General features: G+C 39.0%; 1 protein-coding gene across 9 annotated transcripts in view; it reads right to left on the bottom strand.

The window, feature by feature from the left end:
* DLGAP1 (DLG associated protein 1) overlaps nucleotides 1–21513 on the bottom strand; it is a 1166486-nt gene that overhangs the window by 66394 nt on the left and 1078579 nt on the right. For all 9 annotated transcript variants that reach the window (XM_001364232.4, XM_007487658.3, XM_056820788.1 and 6 more), the window contains one exon: nucleotides 19277–19368. In XM_001364232.4, the coding sequence (XP_001364269.1) occupies nucleotides 19277–19368 (92 nt within the window). The remainder of the gene's footprint in view (nucleotides 1–19276; nucleotides 19369–21513) is intronic.

Here is a 21513-nt window from a genome sequence, read left to right as displayed (position 1 = left end):
TCGAAGAACTCGGGATGTTCTCTTATTTCCTTGGTTAAGAGCCACCGTTGATGGGGCGCCCTACTCTAATGCTTCGTCACGGTAAGAGGCTGGCCCTGGGACCTTCATGGGTTATGCCAATGTAGAGCGCGCTTTATCACGCTCTAGGTCGGCTGTCCAAGCACCTATGGAAGTTAGGAGGGTTTTATCACTGTAAGGCTAGGCATCCGGTGAAGAATCTTCTTTTGGTCATAGTGACCCATGAAAACTATCATCTACGCGGCATAGAAGAAATTCTTCATGGAAACTTAGAGAGGGGCTGCCTAAATGGAGGGAATACTTAAACAGATGAAAGGGAAGCATGCTTTTTTGCACTCTAGGTTAAACTGGAGAATAAAGCAACAACAAAAATGAGGCTTCAGTGGGAGAAGAGGGAGTTGAAGTGGTAGAGAGGAAATAACATTTGTCAGGAGGTTAGAGGAGAAAAGAATGCCATACAGAACAGGAAGGGAAGAAAGGACAAGGATGACTAAAGTCTTGGAATTTAAAAAAATGTCAGTACCAGATTTTAAACTCTACTATAAAATAATAATTGCCAAAATGATCTAGTACTGGCTAAGAAATAGAAAGAACAGTGGAACAGAATAGATATACAACAAGTAGAAGTAAAAGATTATAGTTACCTTGTATTTGACAAAAGTGAAGATCCCAGTTTTGAGAATAAGAATTCACTATTTGGTAAAAATTGTTGGGAACATTAGAAAGCAGTTTGGCAGAAACTAGGTACAGGGCAATATCTTGCAGCATTTACTAAGATAAATGGATACATGACCCAGACCTAAAGGGAACTATCATAAGCAGATTAGAACAAGGAACACATTATCTATCAGATTTATAGATAGAAGAGGAATTTATAAATAAGCATGAGGTAGAGGGCATTATAAGGTGTAAAATGGATAATTTTGATTACATTAAACTAAAAAGATTTTATAGAAATAAAATGAATGTAGCCAGAATGAGAAGGAAAACAGAAAATTGGTGAAAATTTTTATAGAGTTTCTTGGAATAGAGGTCTTATATCTAAAATATATAGAGAACTCTGGCAAATTTAAAAGCATACAAGCCACTCTCCAATTAAGAAATGTTCAAAAGATATGAATAGGCAGGTTTTGGACCAAGAAATCAAAGCCATATACTGTCATAAGTAAAAATGCTCTAAATCATTATTGATTAGAGAAATGTGAATCAAAACAATTCTGAGATGCCATCTCCCACTTATGAGATTGGCTAACATGATAAAAGGGAAAAATAGCAAATGCTGGAGAAGATGTAGGAAAATGGGGACACTAATACACTGTTAGTGGAACTGTGAACTGATTCAACCATTTTGTAGAGCAATCTGGAATTATGCCTAGAGCATTATAAAATTGTGTATACCCACCCTTAGACCCAAGGTATTCAGGGAAAATGGAAAAGAACCTATAATGTTCTAAAATATCTATAGCAGATCACTTTGTAGTGGCAAAGAACTTGGAAAATAAGGGGATATTAATCAATTGGGGAATGGTTAAACAAGTTATGGCATATAATTGTGATACAATACTACTGTATCATAAGAAATGATAAGCAAGTTAATTTTTTAAATATGGAAATATCTTCATGAAATTATAAAAAAATAAAATGAGTAGAATAGTATGAGTAGTAGAGAATATATTGTAATATATGAGAAGAGACCCTAAAATAGAATATTGCTGTTTTGGTGAACAGCTAGCCTGGTGGGGGCAGCTGGCTGAGGAGCAGTGGAAAGGGAGCAAGAGGATTCTGGGAAAAAGAACTGAAAACTGAGAGAATTCTGGGCAACTGACTTCACTTCCACCCTTGGAAGAAAACTGACAGGAGTGTTTTCCTGAGGGTCGGAGAAATATCTGAAGCCACAGGAGGAGAAAGAACTTGATTTCCTTCTTGTTATGTACCTGTCTCCAGCTAGAAATTCTCCACAAATCTCCTTTCACTTGTCTCCTGCTATTCAAGACTGAAAGGGAGTTCAGTTGGACTCTTTGGCCAGAGCTCATCTGCCCACTCCCTTTGGGTCTCCCCCTTTTGTTTTTCCTTGGATAGATTCATAGAGATATTACTTTAAGTTAGTATAGTGTAAGAATATAAGAAACATGGTGTTGGGAAAAGGCTTGAGGCACAAAGCCTCAGGACCTGTGAATACCAACTACCATAAAACATAGTTATTAGGGCATTCCTATCCCTCCATCCTATTACCTTGTCCCTTCAACCCCTTTGTTCCCCATCTCTTCAAATAAATTTTAGTTTATGGAGTTTGAGTTTGGTGGGGGGTTTTCATGAGAAGATAAAGGTTGGGTAAATAGTGAACAAGACCAAAAGTAAGTTTTTAGGGAAGGGTTCAACAACAAAAACCTTTGCCCTTGAAAGGACTGTCTGGGATACAACATCTCTCCCTGCAGTTGAGCCCACATTCAAGACACAAGGATATAGTTTGTGGTGCATCCTTGGGAAGAAAGGTGGACAAGACTCCTCCTGTCTCTCTCTCTCTGAGTAATTCAAAAGCTCTAAGGTCAGTCAACCTTGAGGAAGGAGAAACACAGCCATCTTTCCTCAGACCTTTCAGCTTTCCTCACATCACTTTCCTTCACCCTCTCACTGAAGAAACACATCCATCCAGTGACCTAAAACCTGTTCACCCTTCTCCATTAGTAAGAGAGGAGAGCCTCTTTCCATTTTCCTCCTCTTTTACAATATACAGCTTCAGAATTAATGTTTGAAAAATAACTTGTGATTGCCCACTTCCAGAAAAAGAACTGATAAACAGAGACACCAAAGACATAACTTATAATATACATGAATTTTTTTTTTTGGTCAAAAGACACCTTCTCAAGTGTGGAGAGGAAAGGGAGGGAGGGAGATTCCTGGGAATTTTAAAGTAACCAACAAACAAATTAATTAACAAAAAACAATTAAAAATAAATAAACATGAGGCTCTCCCAGAAGGGCAGAGACATGGATACTATGAGAAAAGCAACTACTTGTCCTCCAAGGAATGATAAAGTGGAAGCACAGAAACTCCCAGATAAGAGATCATCCACCATGGGTCAGAGGAAGGAGACAAGAGTTGTGTGGTTGGCTACTCCCTAGTCAGAGATCCCAAGTCAGCTATTTGTTAACCTGATAACAACAATAGAGAGGTCTGTTGTCTCCCCTGGGACATGTATCTAAGATATAACAGAGAGTATTGCTAGAGATTACTAAATCTTAGGTAACACACTGAAGACTATATGAGCGCAGAATGTCTTCCTTGACCACTAAAGGCAAGGGATGAAGAAGAGAAAAATTGTTTGGGAAAGTAAACAGCTGACTAAGAAGGTGGTGATTTGGATTTCAGGAACACATCTTGAAATATAGAAATGAAAATTCCTAGGGAGAAGCAGAATATACCTAATAAAAGCTAAAAAGAATGTATTTGCAAATCTATTCAAAAGGACTTTTAAAAAGATAAAGGAGAAAGAAAATTGCCCATGAATATCAACCAAGCTGGATTTCATAGAGGGTAGCAACAATGAAAGAAGAATAGCATTTCTGAGATAGAAATTCATGGGAGACAAAAATCTGTTCAAGGAATCAGTAGTAAAACCCCATCCTCAAAAATCTATACACAAAGTGCCAAAGAATAGACAAGAAGCAATAGAAATTAGAGAGCCTGTTGCAAAGAGGTGATCCAACCACACGGCTACCACTGAGATCTGGAGGATGAAATCCTTACATGGAATATGACTGAATAAATCTTGAACTCAGGAGAAGGAAGCAAGATAGAGAGATCATTTGGGCAAAGATCAATGAAGGGAAGAATAGAATTGATTTTGACCTTGTAGTATTCTATAGATCACCTAGTCAGAAAGTAAGAGATGAAGAGTTTGGGAAATGGATTCCAAATCTGTCATAGAGGCATGATATAATGGTGATAGGAAGATTCAATTATATAGGCATATGTCAGAAATTTTTCTCTGAAAAAAGCAGAATACTCAATACCTTCATTTCTTTTCTTAAACATAATGTCACCCATCCAAAGGCAAAAGAACCAACAAGGAACAAATTTATATAAGAAGAAGGAAGGGAAAGGAATAATGCTTATTAGGAGGAAGGCACTGTGCTAAATACTTTCTCTCTAATGTTGTGGGGCAGTGATCATTGCCTTTAATCGTTTGTGAGAGAGGAAAGGAAAAAGCCAATACTAGTCTGCAATGTAGCTAAGATTTGGAGAAAATAGATTTTGAACAGTTCAGAGAAGGATACTGTGGAGTAAAATTCTAAAGGTAAGTCAGCCTATCAGTGATCAAAAAATCTCAAGAATGACACAAAGGTTGACAACTCTAATGAGGAGGAAAAACAGATGTCAGAAGAAAGAGAACTAATGCATAGGAACTCACTGACCAACATTTTAATAAGATAGGTACAAAAATGGTCTCAAGGGTAAGTAATAGAGAATGAATATGAGTATAGTATGGTCTTGTAAGAATAGTGTCAACAGCACTAACATTCAGCATGAACTAAGACTGGTTAGGGAAGCCAAGGACAAAAATTTATTTTATAAAAAAGTGATATTGAGAGGAAAGAAGGATAAAGAAAAGGAACACTTCAGCTGTTTGGGGAGTAAATGTAATGATAAATGAAAAGAGAAGTTGTCAGGCTATTCGAATCTTATTTTGTTTGTTCTCTCAGCTGAAAATGACCTTTGCCCTGGACATTACAGAACAAAAATGACCAACAGGAAGTTGATCCACAAGATAAGTAATGAAACAGAAAGAGTGCATCTAGTTATACTTAATGAATTCAAGTCACTCAGTTGAACTACATCTTTGAACATTGAAGAATTAGAAGATGTGATCAATGAGCCACAGTCAAGAATAGGAGAAAGGTCATGGAGAATAGAAGAGATGTGACAGGACTAGAGTAGGGCAAACATCCGGGTTTCCAAAAAAGGAAAAAGAACAGAGTTTGGACATTTTATGCCAATGACTAAGACTTCAGTTTCTGAGAAAATTCTGGGAATCATTAAAATAATGGTTAATGAAAATCAAGAAAGTAAAGCAATGATCTCAAAGATCATGGCTTTACCAAGAATAAGTCATGTCAGATGAACCCCTCTTCTTTTTTTTGGACAGAGTTAGTGGTAGGTGTGGGGAATGTGCTAGATAAAATTCTCTTAGATTCTGGGACAACACATGATAAATAACTCATATATACAAACCTGGAGAAGATGGACAGATATGACCTAGAAGATAATACAATAATATGGATAATGATCTGTATGAATGGCTGGACTCAAAGAGTAGTTCATGGGTCAATGTCATGTTGGCAGAAAGTCTTGAGTAGAATGCCCTGGTGTTCTATGCTTGACCCTGGGCTGTATGTTCATCTATTACTTAGTGAAAGGTATAAGTGGCGTCCTCATCAATGCTGCATATGATATAAGGCTGGGAGGGACAAATAAAGCAAAGAATGACAGTCAGAATCCAAAAAGATCTTGACAGGTGAAGTTTTGGAAATTTTTTTTTCTTAAAAAAAAAATCAGATCAGGTAATTAGAATTTTGAAAGGTGGAGAGTTTTAGCCAGGATTTCTGTGAGCAGAAGCATTTGATCCTGTTGACCTACCCTTTCTATCTGGATATCCTCTTCTCCCTTGAAGTCCATGACACTACTCTATGGTTCTCCTATCTCTGTGGCAACTTCTTTTCCTGCTCTTTTATTGGTTTGTGGTTCTATCTCAGGGTGAGTATCCCTTAAGAGTTCTATCCTTAATGCTCTTCTTCTATTGTTTTTGTTTTTTTAATATCTTCCTTCTTCCTTGACTGTTTCATCTACCTCTATGGCTTCTATTACTACCTTTATGACTATGGCTCCAAAATCTATGTAATTCTTTCTTAAAGCTCTAGATCTCCTTAATTGGCTAATAAATTATCTCAGCATGGCTGGATATCCCACTAACCCCTTAAAATCAACATATACAAAACTGATCTCATCTTCTTTCCACCTCCAAATCTATACCTCCTCTTAATTTCCCTATTTCTGTTGATGGCATTATTATTCTATTTACAGAGGTTCAGACTCACTACCCAATCAACTGCCAACTTCTATCAGTTGATAGGGTCATAAGTTCATAGATTTAGAATTGGAAATGTACTTAGAGGTCTTTTAGTGGAAGTGGAGGCAAGGGATAGGAAGGGAACAAGCATTTATATAGCACCTACTATGTACCAGGCACAGTGCTAAGTGCTTTAAAATATTTCTTATTTGAAAATGTGCTTAGCACAATGCCTGGCACATAGTAGCCATTATATAAATGTTAGCTATTACTATTATTACAGTATTTATTATCTTCACAACAATCTTGTAGGGTAGGTTATTTCCTGTTATTTCTTCATTTATAAAATGAGGCAGTTGGATCAGTATACCTCCGATGATCTATGACTCTACGAAGGGATGGGGAGGATTTTTTAGCACCTATTATGTGCCAACAACTGTGCTAAATGCTTTGTAAATATCATTTAATCTTCATAATAACCCTGGGGGTAGATGCTATTATTACCCCTATTTTGTAGTTGAGGAAACTAAGGCAAACAGAGAAAGTGACTTGGCGAGGGTTACACAGCTAATAAATGTCTGGGTTCACAGTTGAACTTGGGTCTTCCTAACTACAGACCCAGCAATGTATCTACCATGCCACTTGGAGAGAGGAGAGAGGAGAGAGGAGGAGGAGGAGAAGGAGAAGAAGATGATGATGGTTGATGACTTTGTCCCATTCCATTTCATCCTCCCACTGTAACAGTTAAATTAGTTTCTTGTAATAAAAGTATTATATTTTATGAGGTTTATTAAGATTATTAGAAATCAAGGAAATAAGAAATACAAAATAAGAAAAGCATGTGCCTAGGGCTGATTAGCCCATTCACAATTCACTTACATCTTATTGCAATCTCTGAGGAAGAGACTCTTGAGAGGCAGAGAGCCCTTTAAATAATAAATTGTGATCTCATCCAGGTGGAGACTCAGGTAAGATTATAGGGAATTCTGGGAAGTACCAAGGACCTCTGGGGTTTGAAGTCTGGGGTTCAAATCTCCATTTTTATACTACAGAGCTACCAAAATTATCTTTATAACACACATGCCTGACCTATACTCACTCCCTTGCTAAAAAAAAAAAAGCCAGAAAGTTCCCTTTTGTTTATCAGATAAAATACAGCGCTGTTATTCTGCCACCTAAGGCACTCCATGGTATGATTCCAACTTCCCTTTTTGGGGCAATTTCCTCCTATTCCTCTACATATCTTGCCTGGGGCAAGCAGGCAGCCAGAACAAGAAACTGGTCCCCAATTTCATCCTGCATTCTCATCCCTCCATTTATGGTTTAGACCAGCTTCCATGCCTGCAACCATATAGTGATTGTTTTAAATCTTTCAAGGTCTAGCCCAGGAGTAATAATAACAATAATAGCTGCCATTTACATAGCATCTACTATATGTTACACACTATGCTGTATTTTACAAATATAATCTCATTTTCAAATGAGAAATCCTTTAAAGCACTCAGCATAGTGCCTGGCATAAATATAATCTCACAACAGTGAAGAGGAATAATTGCTGTTGCTAAACCCATTTTAAATTGGAGGAAATTGAAGCCAATATAGGTAAAGAAACTGATCCTAGGTCATGCAACTAGTTAACATCTGAGGCCAACTTTGAACTTAAATCTTCCTGACTCCAGGTCCACCTGCTCCATCAACTGTGCCCTCTCCTCCATGAAGCTTTCCCTGTTTTCCCCAATTGAAAGAGAGCTTTGCCCTCTTGAGTTTTCCTCTAATACCTTGGCTCTCTCACCCTCCCCGCCTTGTATCATATTTATTTATGAGCTATAGTGCCTTTATTAGACTGTAAGGTCTCTGAGAGTCTTGGACTATACATTTTTTCATCTTATTGTCTTTAACACCCAGTATAAGGTCTTACAATCAGTAGGCACATTTATAATCTATCAGATATTTTAAGCACCTACTAGGTACCCAGCTAGTCAGGTGCAGGACATACAAAGACAAAAACAGAAGCAAAAACCAATACAAAACAAACATCCTTGCTCTCAAGGAGTTTATGTTCCATTCTAGACAATAACTGTTTAAAGAATGAATGACAGGAGCAAGGAAGTGGAAGCAAGTAGGAGAGAATCAGACGGCACTCAATATACCTTTGGTAAAGGTGAGAGGAACATGAGGATAGAAACTTGGAAAATCAGGGAAACCCAGTTTTTCCCAGGGCCACAGGTCTATGGATCCCCCAAAAAACAAGTAACTGGCAAAATATCTGCTTTGGACTTATGTAGGAGGTTTTGTGAAAAGTGAGTTTTCTTTTAAGAGTGGTTATCTTGTTTCTGAACCTTCCCACAATTGTGCATTCATCTGCTATATTAATGGCCTCATTTCATTGGGGACCACAAAAATAGAGCCATTTAAAAGTTGTACCCCTTTCTCCTTACTATCCTCACCATTCAGGGTAGCCTAGGATAATGGAGGAGGCAGCTAAGTGGCTCACTGGATAGAGTGCAGGGCCTGGAGTCTGGAAGACCTGAATTCAAATATGGCCTCAGACACTTGATAGCTGTGCAACCCTGGGCAAGTCACTTAACCTCTATTTGCCTTAATCTATCTGAGATGGAAATGGCAACCACTCCAATATCTTTGCCAAGAAAACCCCATAATGGAGTCTTGAAGAATTGGACATGATTAAACAATGTAAAATTACTTAAATCAGGAGAATGGAAATAGAGCTCAACTTTCCGAGGATTTTTCTCATTGAATTAATTGAAAATAGAAATTTTGTTAATGCCATGACGTAGTTTATCATGTGATGGGCTCTATAATATCCCAAAGCCTCTTGGGCAGTAACACTCCTCATTTCCTTCTACCAGTGATCTTGACTGCTTCAGTAATTCCAAGTAAAGATGATATTTATATTTTTATAAATGTATTTTTATATGTTTTTCTATGTGTATGCTTAACTGTAGTACAAAAGACAAATCTTGACACTGGCCATTGTCTGTAAGAGCCAAGAGTCTGAAATTTTTCTTCAAGATGGTAGCTATGGTCTTTTAACTTACAGTGGCTCACAGCTAATGTAAGCAATAGCCAGTTTTGTTTCAATTCCTGTTAAGCCAAAATGTATATATTATTTTTATTCTAAATATGAGAAATAAAAATTATAATCTCTTGTCTTTGGAGAAAAAAAATTGCAAATTTCATAAGGACATTTCCTGCATCTCATTTCTCCAACTTTTTCTTTCTAACCAGTAAATTTTCTCATGTTAATCTGTTGGGTTTTTTTTAAACCTAGTGCTCAGCTCCCCACACTTGATAGTATTTCCCTTTGTTTGGTTTAGGACCAGAAAGAATGCTCTTTATTTACAAGGCTGGGCCTTCAGTAGATAATGATTTTAAGTAGCTTTGCCTATATTTGCCTTAGTTCCCCAAATGTGCAAGATTCAAAAGGTGATAATCAGTGCCTCTTTGTCTCCGGAGGATTAATTTTTGTTGTTGTCTTCTGTTGTGAAATGTTTGGATGCTATCTTTTATCACTAGGTTGACTTGGGGAGGTGTTTGATGGATAGCTATTTGCCATTCTGCGCAAAATGACAGCCATGTCCACTTTACCACCCAGGGAATTCAAAACACAAACAAAAGACCTTTTACAGCCGTCCTTGGATAATGCCAGACTAACTAACCCAGGTCAACTCCGCTGGACAAAGCTCACAATGGATTGAGCTTTGTACATGGTTCTCTAGTTGACCTACCCTCGGACCAAAGTAAAGTAGGAAATCTGGATTGTGTGTATTTTAAGACAGTGGATTTGCTTTGTTGGCCAGGAGAGAGACAGGCATCGACCCCAATGTAAAGGTGTTCATTTACCCAAGGCTGGCTAAGGGATGGGGGACGAGTGAAACTGACTCTTGAGAGGAACCTAGTTTGATAGTGATGAGGACCTTGACCATAAGGACAACCTACCAAAAATGTCTATTCTTTTTCTTTATCTTTCACTCTTTTTCTAACATCCAAGTGACCTTTTAATAATGCAACAAAAATGCTTAGTAGAACTTTTTTGGTTGCTGTTAAATAATAAGCATAAATAATGCAATACTTAGCAATCTTCTAAGCAGATGGGCCAGTGCCATCCCATTAATTCTTTTTAAAAAATTGCTTCTACGTGTGTGTGTGTGTGTGTGTGTGTGTGTGTGTGTGTGTGTGTGTGTGTGTGAGAAGTCCAGTTATGTGGTTTGGATTCTTTGCCTTAACCATAACATGTATGGTTGTAAGGCCAGTTTTCTTGACTTTTTACTTCAGAGATGCTTCTTGGTAGGAGGGAATTGTTTGAAGAAAAAAACAAACAAACCTAAGATGACATTGCAGACATGGAAAAAAATGGAGATCTCTGATTGCAGAATCTATCATGCTTTGAGGTCCTTCAGATTTCAAAGCATTTCCCAAAACATTAAATTAAAGAAACACCGGTTAGAATAAATGGCTGAAAAGAAACCAGGATGAAAATTGTTCTCCCCCTCCAGGAGAGAACTGATGAACTCTAAGTGCAGATTGAAGGACACTTTCTCTCCTTTTCTTCTTTGTGTCTTCTTCTGCAACATGGCTAATATGTTAATAAATGTTTTGTATGATGTACCATGTATAATCAATATCAAATGACTTGCCATCTCAAACAGAGGAGAGTAAGGGAGAGAATTTGGAACTTTTTTTTTTAAACCCTTACCTTCTGTCTTAGAATCAATACTGTGTATTGGTTCCAAGGCAGAAGAGTACTCAGGGCTAGGCAATTGGGGTTAAGTGACTTACCCAAGGTCACACAGTTAGTAAGTGTAAGGCCAGATTTGAACCTAGGAACTCCTATCTCTAGGCCTGGCTTTCAACCCACTGAGCCACGTAGCTACCCCTGAGAATTTGAAACTTAAAAAAGGAGTATTAAAAATGTTTTTTACATATAATTGAGAAATATTTAATGAAATAAAATCATTTTGAAAAAAGAACAAATGTCTGGCTTAGAAAACAATGTGGATTTACTTTAAAATGCTGTAAATGAGTGGTCTTTAATTTTTTTGACCTATCATCTAATAGTATACATTTTTTGAGCACACACTGCTAGTGTATGTCTATTTATTTATAAAATATTCATAACTGGGGGGCAGCAAGGTAGTACAGCAGACAGAGCACCAGGCAGAGAGACAGGAGGCACTGGGTTCAAATTTGACCTCAGATTACTTTCTAGCTGTGTGACCCTGGATAAATAATTTATCCCCATTTGCCTATCTCTTCTCCTTCTATCTTAGAGTTGCTATTGAGAGAAGAATGTTCTAGCCTAGTGGTCTCCAAAATTTTTTTGATTCATCACTTAATGTTAAAATTTTCTTGGCCACACACTACCAGTGGATGTATATTTGTTTATAAATTATTCAGATGTTCCCTGAGAGTCAGTGTGTTGCCTTGTATAGAGAGAACTGGCCTTGGCATCTGGAAGACTTGAGTTCATGTCCTGTCTCTAAAACAATGCAATTTTCTAGAACTTTATAAAGTGCAAAGAAGATGACAATCTGCATTGAGAAAGCGACATTCCTCATCCAGGAGATCCTTCTATCAATGGAATCACAGGTCCAGTCCTTATCATGATATAGAGGTATTGCTATACCAATAAGTACGTTATAAAACATACACCAAAACATAAAAGGAAGAGATAAGGATCAAGTAAAATTAAAATATTTTTTAGCAATAATATGCCAATTTCTTTTGCTTTTACTAAAAGTTATTTTAGTGAGAGCAAGGTGATTGAATTGCTTCATGATTTTTCAAAATCCTGAAATATAGTAATACTTTTCTAGGACCTCCTCAATGTCTCAAAGAAAGATCCAGGTCTCCACTGTCAGCCTCTCAGAGTAGTGAACCTCTCTTTTTTTTTTTCAGGATGGCTGTTGTTATTGTTCAGTCATGTCTGACTCTTTATGACCCTGTGGACCATAGTGCGCCATACCATCCATGGGGTTTTCTTGGCAAAGATACTGGAGTGGTTTGCCATTTCCTTCTCCCTTGGGTTAAGACAAAAAGAGGTTAAGTGACTTGCCCAGGGTCACAGAACTATTAAATGTCTGAGTTGCTCAGTCATGAGTTTTCTTGGCAAAGATACTGGCATGGTTTGCCACTTCCTTCTCTAGTTTCAGATGAGGAAACTGAGATGGAGTTAGGCTATTTACCAGGGGTTACAGCTAGTGAGTGGCTGACACTGGATCTGAACTCAGGAAGATGAGTCATCCAGACTCCAGGCCCAGAGCTCTACCCTAGAGCTGTCTGTTAGGACAGCTAGATGACTTTTAAAGAATGAAAGAATGAATGGAAATGGCACAAAAGATCATGCATTAAGCCCTTATGTTATAAAAGCAAGGACTGTCCCTTCCTTGAGGTGTTTGCATTCTAACAGGGAAAATAACACATATGGTGGGGTGGTCCTTTGGTCTAGCATGTTATGGAAGAGTCGTTGGATGGGGGGGATGAGGGAAGAAGTAGAGTGGCCCAAGCCACTTAGGAACAAAGGCAGAGTGGATTTGATCAAGGTTCCTGGTTCCAGACCTGGAGGGTGGGGGAGGAAGGGTATGAGGCTACTGGCCAGCAGACTGTGAACAAAGTAGACAGAAAGGAGGGAATGAAGTGAAGCATGTCTGGGACTTTCCTGAATTAGTGTTCCGGGAGACATAATTAACAATCTGAAGGACCCAGGGCAAAAGGTCTTCCAGGATTTGGTCTCTGGTGACCATCCAGAGAAGAGGAAGAGAAGGTCTCTGTTCTACATCTATGATCGCCCGGTACTAGGACATGGGATCATTTGACCTACAGACCAACTGAGAGAACTTGTATCAATTTGTATAATCAATATGAATTAACTGAATGATGATTTCATTAAAGGTTAACATCTTTCTTTCTATTTAAAAAAAAAACACCCATTGTACCTCCATTTATAATTTGTTTTCTCCCCAATGCAAACAGGTTCTAATCCTACCTTGCTCTAATCACATCCTGATTACCAGCAGCACCTGATTTGTTGTAAACAAATACCAGGGCTAATTAGAATCTGGATCTTATTCTTAGCAAGGAAAGCATATTGAGGGAGCATTCTCCTGGCTTACAGAAGTCAGGTTATAAGAATTCCAGGCCAGAGAGAAAAATTGGTTGGAAGGATGCTCCTTAATTTATTATGTCAACTGTTATCTGAAATACAGAGGTAGGTATACTACAGTGGCCATGCTGGGATGCTGATTCAAATTCTCCCCTTGACTCTGACTCAGTTTGTGAATCTGGGCAAACCACTTAACCTCGATTGGCCTCAGCTTCTTCATCAAATACTGTACAATGAGGAACAGAGCCTAGATAGCTTCTGAGGTCCATTTTAGATCTAAATGTTTCAACTTTTCCCAAAGTATTGCCTGATTCTGCATCTTCCCCTTTATCCCACTGATGAATAAAAAGGCAAACATAATTCTTCAGGCTTTTTTTTTTTTAAAGGAAATCATGCAATCATGCCAATCTTTAAGCTCTTCATCTGTAACATTTTTGGATGTATTTGGTAGTTGCTCATATTCTTTTCTTCAGTCACTGAAAATTTTTGTAGGAACATTTTGATCTTGGGCCACATTCCCATCTTTCTTGTGTTTGGGGTCTTGAGATTTCTAAGCTGTTAGAATATTGTTATCTTCTTCTTTTATAGGAACTTCTAAACTTATCAGCAGATCTAGTTCTTCATCCAAATGGGCTTCGGGTGGCTGTAATGGGGGAGTGATTTCCTAACAAGTCTCTGAAGAGACCGTGGCTTGAGTTAATATTTACCTGCAGATGCTGGGTAGTGACAACATCAGAGTTCATATCCCAGACTGGTTCTAAAGATTGTCCCACCTGCATACCTAGTCATCTTCCATTTTCTTTCGTTTCATCTGAGTGAGTTCTATAGTGGCTCTATCTTGGAATAACTCAGCAGCCATAGTTAGGCAGGATGATAAAGGCATTTCCTGCAGGGCTCAGATCAAGACTTAAAGTCCGCATAGAAAGCTAAGATCATTTTAGAGATGAATCTCAAGGGAAAGAAGCTAAGAGGCTTAGTAAATAGAGAAGCAGGCAGATGCAAAGTCTTGAGTTCAAATGTGACCACAGATACTTCTTTAGCTGTGTGACCCTGGGCAAGACATTTACTCTCAAAGTGCTTATATTCTTTTTTTTTTAAACCTTTACCTTCTGTCTTGGAATTGGTTCCAAGGCAGAAGAGTGGTAAAGGCTAGGCAATTGGAGTTAAGTGATTTGCCCAGGGTCACACATGATTAGGAAATGTCCACCTAGTTTCCCCAAGGAGATTATATTCTAATAAGGGATAACAATTAATAAAAGGGGAACTGAGAAATGGAGTTGGATGGGGGAAGCTAACTGCATGGGGAAATAGTGACTACGTATGGAGAAAGAGGGACTGGAGAAGTCTGGATTTTTCCCCAAAATGGAAATTCTAGGGAATTGATGAGAAAAGGAGTCCACAGTAGCTGAATTAGGGGCACCTCAGGCTTGGTGTCTTAGTTCAGAGAATTAGAAAAGACTAGTCTGTGCCCTTTTCTAAAATAGAGATTCTGGGAAGAATTAACCAATGGAATAAGGGGCTTGAAGGAACAGTGTGAGGAAGCAACTGAGGTACAATGGTGAAATTCAGAAAATAAAGCTGTGAGGAGTTCTCTGCAGAGCTAAGTCAGACACAGGCATCTGTCCCCCTCTAATTCTCTACCTTAATGCCTTGTCTCCTTCTCAATATCTTGATACTAATCCCAGTTAGAGACAATCTTTCTTTTGAAATAATTTCTCTTTTTTCTCTCATTTATTCTTCTCTTCTTCATAGTCCTTGGACATTTCCCTATCAATAGGTTACTGTATAACTGGCCTCTCTTTTTTAAAGCCTTTCTTTCACAATCTGGTCCTAAAACTTTACTTTCTGGTCTCATGACACACAACTCCCTTTTACACACATCATAGTTTATCCAGCCCAATTGGCCTTCTTACTATTCCTCATACACACTAGGTATTCTACCCCACTTTGTACCTTTTACTGACCATTCCCCTATTTTCTTAAATACCTGTCCTTTGTATTTCTGCTTCTCAGAATCCTCAGTTTCCCTCAAAACTCAGTTTCTGGAAGAACTTCTTCATAGAGTCCTTTCTTTCTTTCTTTCTTTCTTTCTTTCTTTCTTTCTTTCTTTCTTTCTTTCTTTCTTTCTTTCTTTCTTTCTCTCTTTCTTTCTTTCTTTCTCTCTTTCTTTCTTTCTCTCTTCCTTCCTTTCTTTCTTTCTCTCTTCCTTCCTTTCTTTCTTTCTCTCTTCCTTCCTTTCTTTCTCTCTTTCTCTCTTCCTTCCTTTCTTTCTCTCTCTCTCTCTTTCTTCCTTTCTTTCTCTCTCTCTCTCTTTCTTCCTTTCTTTCTCTCTCTCTCTCTTTCTTTCTTTCTCTCTCTCTCTTTCTTTCTTTCTCTCTCTCTCTCTCTCTTTCTTCCTTTCTTTCTCTCTCTCTTTCTTTCTCTCTCTCTCTCTTTCTTTCTCTCTCTCTCTCTTTCTTTCTCTCTCTCTCTCTCTCTCTCTCTCTCTCTCTCTCTCTCTCTTTCTTTCTTTCTTTCTTTCTTTCTTTCTTTCTTTCTTTCTTTCTTTCTTTCTTTCCCCTTACCTTCTGTCTTAGAATCAATACTGTGTTTTGGTTCCAAGTCAGATTAGTGGTAAGGGCCAGGCAATGGGGGTTATGTGACTTGCCCAGGGTCACACAGCCAGTAAGTATCTGAGATCATATTTAAACCTAGGACCTCCCATCTTTAGGTCTGGCTCTCAATCCACTGAGCCACCCAGATGCCCCCTATTTGGGGTTTTCTTGGCAGAGATCCTGGAGTGGTTTGCCATTTTCTTCTCCAGCTCATTTGACAGATGAGGAAACTGAAGCAAACAGGGTCAAATGACTTATCTATATCATATATAGTGCCTGAAGCTGGATTGAACTCAGAAAAATGAGCCTTCCTGACTCTGGATCCAGTGGTCTATCCAACTGTGCCACCCCCTCTTACCTTGTATAGACCTATATGGGTACAGTTCATATTATTCTCCTCTCCCTGGGACACCCACCCAACACAGAGTCAACTCTAGGAGGGCAGGGGCTATTTCACTTATTTCCAGGGTCTTGTAGAGTGCTTGGTATGCAGCAGGTGCTTACTGATGGTTTGACTGTCACATTCCACCCTCTCCAATGGACCTCAAATCCTAGCTCCTCTGGTCCCAGGGGTGGCCAGGCCACTCTGGCCTCAGCCCTAGCTTCAGCTTCCTTGGCTCCTCCTGTTGCTTATACATCATCAGGATGCTGACCCCAGCCTAGCTGCCCCCTGCCCTGGACTTTACTCACTCAGCCTCCATCCTTCTCCCTGGCTGCCACCTCCCCTGATGGGCCCCATGGGGCACATCCCCTTAAACCAAGTGAAAACATTCTCTAAATCCCATGTTCCTAAAAACTTGCATTTCCCACCTCACAGACGTGGGGAGAAGAAAACTCTGTAAACCTTCCGGTGCTATGTGAGTTCTTACTTTTCCGTTATCTTAAATAATGTCCTCCCTGGGTTTCCTTTTCTCCATTTAGAAAAAGGAGTAGCACCTAGGACTCTTCAGAGAGCAGGCCTACATGAGCCTGAATTTTCCTCTTCATGTAGGGGAAAGCCAGCTGACAGAGCGAGATGGGATATTTTAGGTGAATTTATGAGGGGCCAGGCAGGCTGTTCTGTAGCCTTCCATGAGAGTGTGGCTGCTCTATAAATGTCCAGGGCACTGTAGCAGCCCAAGGGGAGAGAAAAGATGACCAATCTCCTGGGGTTAATTTTGGGAGAGATTCTCTTGGCTAGCATATAACCACACACCATAAGTATGCAGATGAAACCCTTGTCCTCCTCAGCCCCTGGTTACTGAGCAACTCAAGTTGGGAGAAGGTAGGCATCTTTTGAGGCACCCCAGCTTATGCCAAGGAGTTGACTAAGAGAGGGCTCTGAGCAAGACAGGGCTAGAGAAGAAGGCTGGGGGCTTCCTCTTCTTATCTTTGAAGCCCATATCTTCCATCTCATAATCAATACTAGGTATTGGTTCCAAGGCAGTTCCAAGCAGTAATAGCTAAGAATTTGGGATTAAATTACTTATCCAGGGTCACACAGCTAGGAAGTGTCTGAGGTTAGATTTGAACCCTTGCTAGGTCTGACTCTCTATCTACTGGACCACTGCCCCTGAAGGCTTTTTTTACCTCAACTTTAATAAATATTTAATACGTGTTTATTATGTTAAGTGTGGCCTGATAATATGGGGAAATATATTACACACATAGAGACTCATAAAAAGTTATCCTTAAGTGCATAAGAGAAAAAAACAAATATTATTTGGAGTGGGATGGTGACATGGGAGACTTGTTATTAACTGAATGATAAGAAGCTTCCTGGGCAATGCTGCCTCTGATCTGGGCCTGATGGGCCACACAGGACATCTCAACCAAGAGAGAAGGTAGGAATTGTGATGGGGAGAAGAGGTGGGCTGGCCATGTAGGGAGATTGAGGGATAATAGATGAGCTGTTGGCGAGCTATATTGGTAACAACATAATATTAAAAAATAGAGGGAGCATTTGGGTGGCTTAGTGGATTGAGAGTCAGACCTAGAAACTGGAGGTCCTGGGTTCAAATATGACCTCAAATACTTCCTGGTTCTATGACCTTGGGCAAGTCACTTAAACTCCATTGCCTAGCCCTTATCACTCTTCTGCCTTAGAACTGATACTTAGTATTGATTCTTTTTTTTTTAACCCTTACCTTCCATCTTGGAATCAATACTGTGTATTGGCTCCAAGGCAGAAGAGCCGTAAGGGCTAAGCAATGTGTGTTAAGTGACTTACCCAGGGCCACACAGCTGGGAAGTATCTGGGATCACATCTGAACCCAGGACCTCCCATCTCTAGGCCTGGTTCTCAATCCACTGAGCTACCCAGCTGCCCCCACTTAGTATTGATTCTAAGAGAGAAGGTATGTTGAATGGATCCTTTATGAAGGATTTATGAAAGGGAATGGATACATCCAGAGAAAGAACTGTGGGAGTAGAAACAGAGAAGAAAAACAACTGACTGCTTGATCACATGGGTGGATGGGGATATGATTGAGGATGTAGACCCGAGTGCAAATATTAATAATATGGAAATAGGTCTTGATCAATTACACATGTAAAACTCAGTTGGTTACAGGAGGGGGGAGGGAGGAGGGGAGAGTGAGAGCATAAATCATGTAACCATGGGAAAAGATTCTAAATCAATTAATCAATTTTTCAAAAAAGAAAAAAGAAAAAGAAAGGGAATGGATAAAATTATATGAGATAAGAGTCTCTGGCTGAGTTGTTGGTGGCTCTCCACCTTAGGAGTACTATAGATAAATGGAAGCATCAAGCTATTAAGTATAAAGAGACCAGGGAGTGGGGGAGGGAGAGAAAAGGAAATCAAGTAGGAGGAGGGAAAAGGAGGGATATCCAGGTTTATGAGCAAAGGCACACAGGGAGGTTGGCTCAGATTATGTTTAGGATGAGGCTATTTCATTTGAGCAATGTTTAGAGTGTGCTGTGGCTCAGTCATTTGGTTGTATCTGACTCTGTGACCCCATGGACTTCGGATGGCCGTGGAGTTTTCTTGGCAAGGATACTGGAATGGTTCTCCATTTCCTTCTCGGGGGAGCCCCTAGACCTTTTTGTTTATTGTATAGCACATATGGAGAGGCTCCATAATACAAAGGGCATTGAATGCCACGCTAAGGAGTTTGAACTTTACTTAAGTGGGCAATAAGGAATCCCTGAAGAGTTCTGAGAAAAGGACTAACATGAACAGATTCAAGTGGAGTAGCATGTCCATGTGTCCATGTGAGCACAAGCATGCAGACAGGCCAGGAAAAGGAGGGGAATCTGTTCTCATTGTCCGTCCCAATGCCCTGGGCTCCATAGTGGTGTGGTAGGAGGGTCAGCCATCACCATCCCACGTAGGAGTTGCAGATGAACTATTGTATGACCTATGGAGATGGGGAAATGTGGCTGCTTTGCAGAGATCATAGAGGGGCCAATATCTGTAAAGGACTTGCCAAATATTAATACTAAATAAGGAAATCTAGCAGGCATTTACTCACCATTTCTCTTCTTCCACTTGGACTCCTATGGACTGGAACTTACTGGTTACTTTATTTTCCCCTGCTTTGACTGGTTCATCAACATCATCCACCTGAGGAAAGAACCAGATAAGTGGAGGTGTTGGACGAGGATTCCTCAGGATTGAAAAAAAATCAATATTATATTTCATCAGAAAAATCTCAAGTCTATGTATTCCTGTTTTGCTTTGCAAACTTCAGAATCCTAGGAATCTGGATCGGAATCTGAAAGGAATCTCAGAGATCATCACTCCATCTACTCCCTCATTTCCATAGGAGGAAACGGAAACTCAAAGAGATTAGTGACTGGCCCAAGATCCTACATACAGTAAGAGTAAATAGCCTACATACACGTAGGTCCATATGTACACATGCGTACTGCCTATATAGTATATATACACACATAGAGTCTATAGTAAATTATTGAGCTAGAATGGGTCCAGATCTCTGATTCCAAATCCAGTGCTCTTCTCCATTGTACTACACTGCCCATAACTTCCTATTCCTTGATCTGTTTTCCTAGATCTCAAAGGCTCTTCTCCATCTACCCATCCACGTGTTCCTTTATTCTCCAACTAAATGAAAAGCTATTTTGTTTACTCACCAAATTCCTGAGTTTAACTTAGAGAAGTTCATATTTCTTCCACACTTTCTTTTTTGTTACCATTTATTTATTTACATATACATTACATAATATGATATATAACATAACAATAATATAATATGTATTATTTGTGATATCATTTTAAAGTATTCAATAAATTGTAATAAATATGCTTATTCACGAGAAGCAAATTATGTTCAAAAATCTATCTAGTCTCATTCTTAATTCCATGCATTCTTAATGACTATGTATTAAGCCCCTCTCCATTAAAACTCTTTTCTGCTACTTCTTTCTCATAGGGCTGTGATTCTGGATTCTTGAATGGACAGAAGATGGGCTAATCAGTTTAAAGATATTTGAATATAAACTATCATTGGTGTACCTAGGATTGTCTAATTATTAAAAAGCTTAGCATCATATTATTTTTAATTTATTTATATTTAATTTAACATTTTACTTAATATTTATTTAATATTCAATGGTTTTATGTATGTATTTTTGGCCACATAAACTGATGGATATGGTTTACTAAATGGTATCTAAAGTTCCTTCAAGTTCTGGTTCTATCTTACTGCAGCATAGAAAAGTGGCAATATTAATTGATTAAGAGAGTACCCCCAGCAGCGGGATTCTGGATTTTGGAAATGCTAAAGTAGTGGCAGATATCTCTGTAAGAATGTGTGATTTAGGGGCAGCTAGGTGGCTCAGTGGGTTGAGAGTCAGGCCTAGAGATGGGAGGTCCTGGGTTCAAATCTGGCCTCAGACACTTCCCATCTGTGTGACCCTGGGCAAGTCACTTGACCTCCACTGCCTATCCCTTACCACTCTTCTGCCTTGGAACCAATACACAGTATTGATTTTAAGACAGAAGGTAAGGGTTAAAAAAAGAAAAGAATGTGTGATTTAGGCACAGCCTAAAAGCTCAGTGGATTCTTCCACAGATTCTTTTTTTAATTACCATTTATTTTTTTATATATATCACATAATATATGTAACATAAAAATAATATAATGTATATGAAAGTCAGCTTGGAGAAGGGAGAAGTTGGCCTCAAACATTTTGTAGTTGCATGACCATGGGCCAGTCACTTAACCCCCATCATCTAGCCCTTACCACTCTTCTGTCATGGAACTGATATTAGTATAGGTTCTAAAACAGAAGGTATGGGTTTAAAAAAAAAAGTAGAAGAATGTATGATTTAAATTTGTCTGCTATAGACAGACCCACTGACTCGTGGAATTGCAGACCTTCATTGGACTTTATAGATCATCTGGATTGCCCTGGGACGTGCCTGGGAAATGCAGATATAGACTACAAAAGTACCAAAGAAACAAAGCCCAACAAAGAAGGAATTATTTATAAACCACTTCTGACATTAGAGTTGATGGGAGAAGATCTATGTGGTCAGGGAAACTTCTTTTGGAGGAACTGATTCATTTTTTAAAAATGTAAACTTCTCAAGTTTCCAACTTTTTTTCAGTAAAGGAATTGCCCTTTAAATATAAATTCAGAGCTACTCAGCAAATATGCAGATTTGGGGGAAACTTGCTTATTTTAAAATAGGCAGCAAGTCTAAAAATGGGAAATCATGGCTGCCCCAGTTGTGGAAGAGGGG

The sequence above is a fragment of the Monodelphis domestica genome, chromosome 3 (assembly GCF_027887165.1).
Source record: "Monodelphis domestica isolate mMonDom1 chromosome 3, mMonDom1.pri, whole genome shotgun sequence".
In the NCBI taxonomy this organism is placed as follows: Eukaryota; Metazoa; Chordata; class Mammalia; order Didelphimorphia; family Didelphidae; genus Monodelphis; species Monodelphis domestica.
This window is presented reverse-complemented; position numbering and strand designations above follow the sequence as displayed.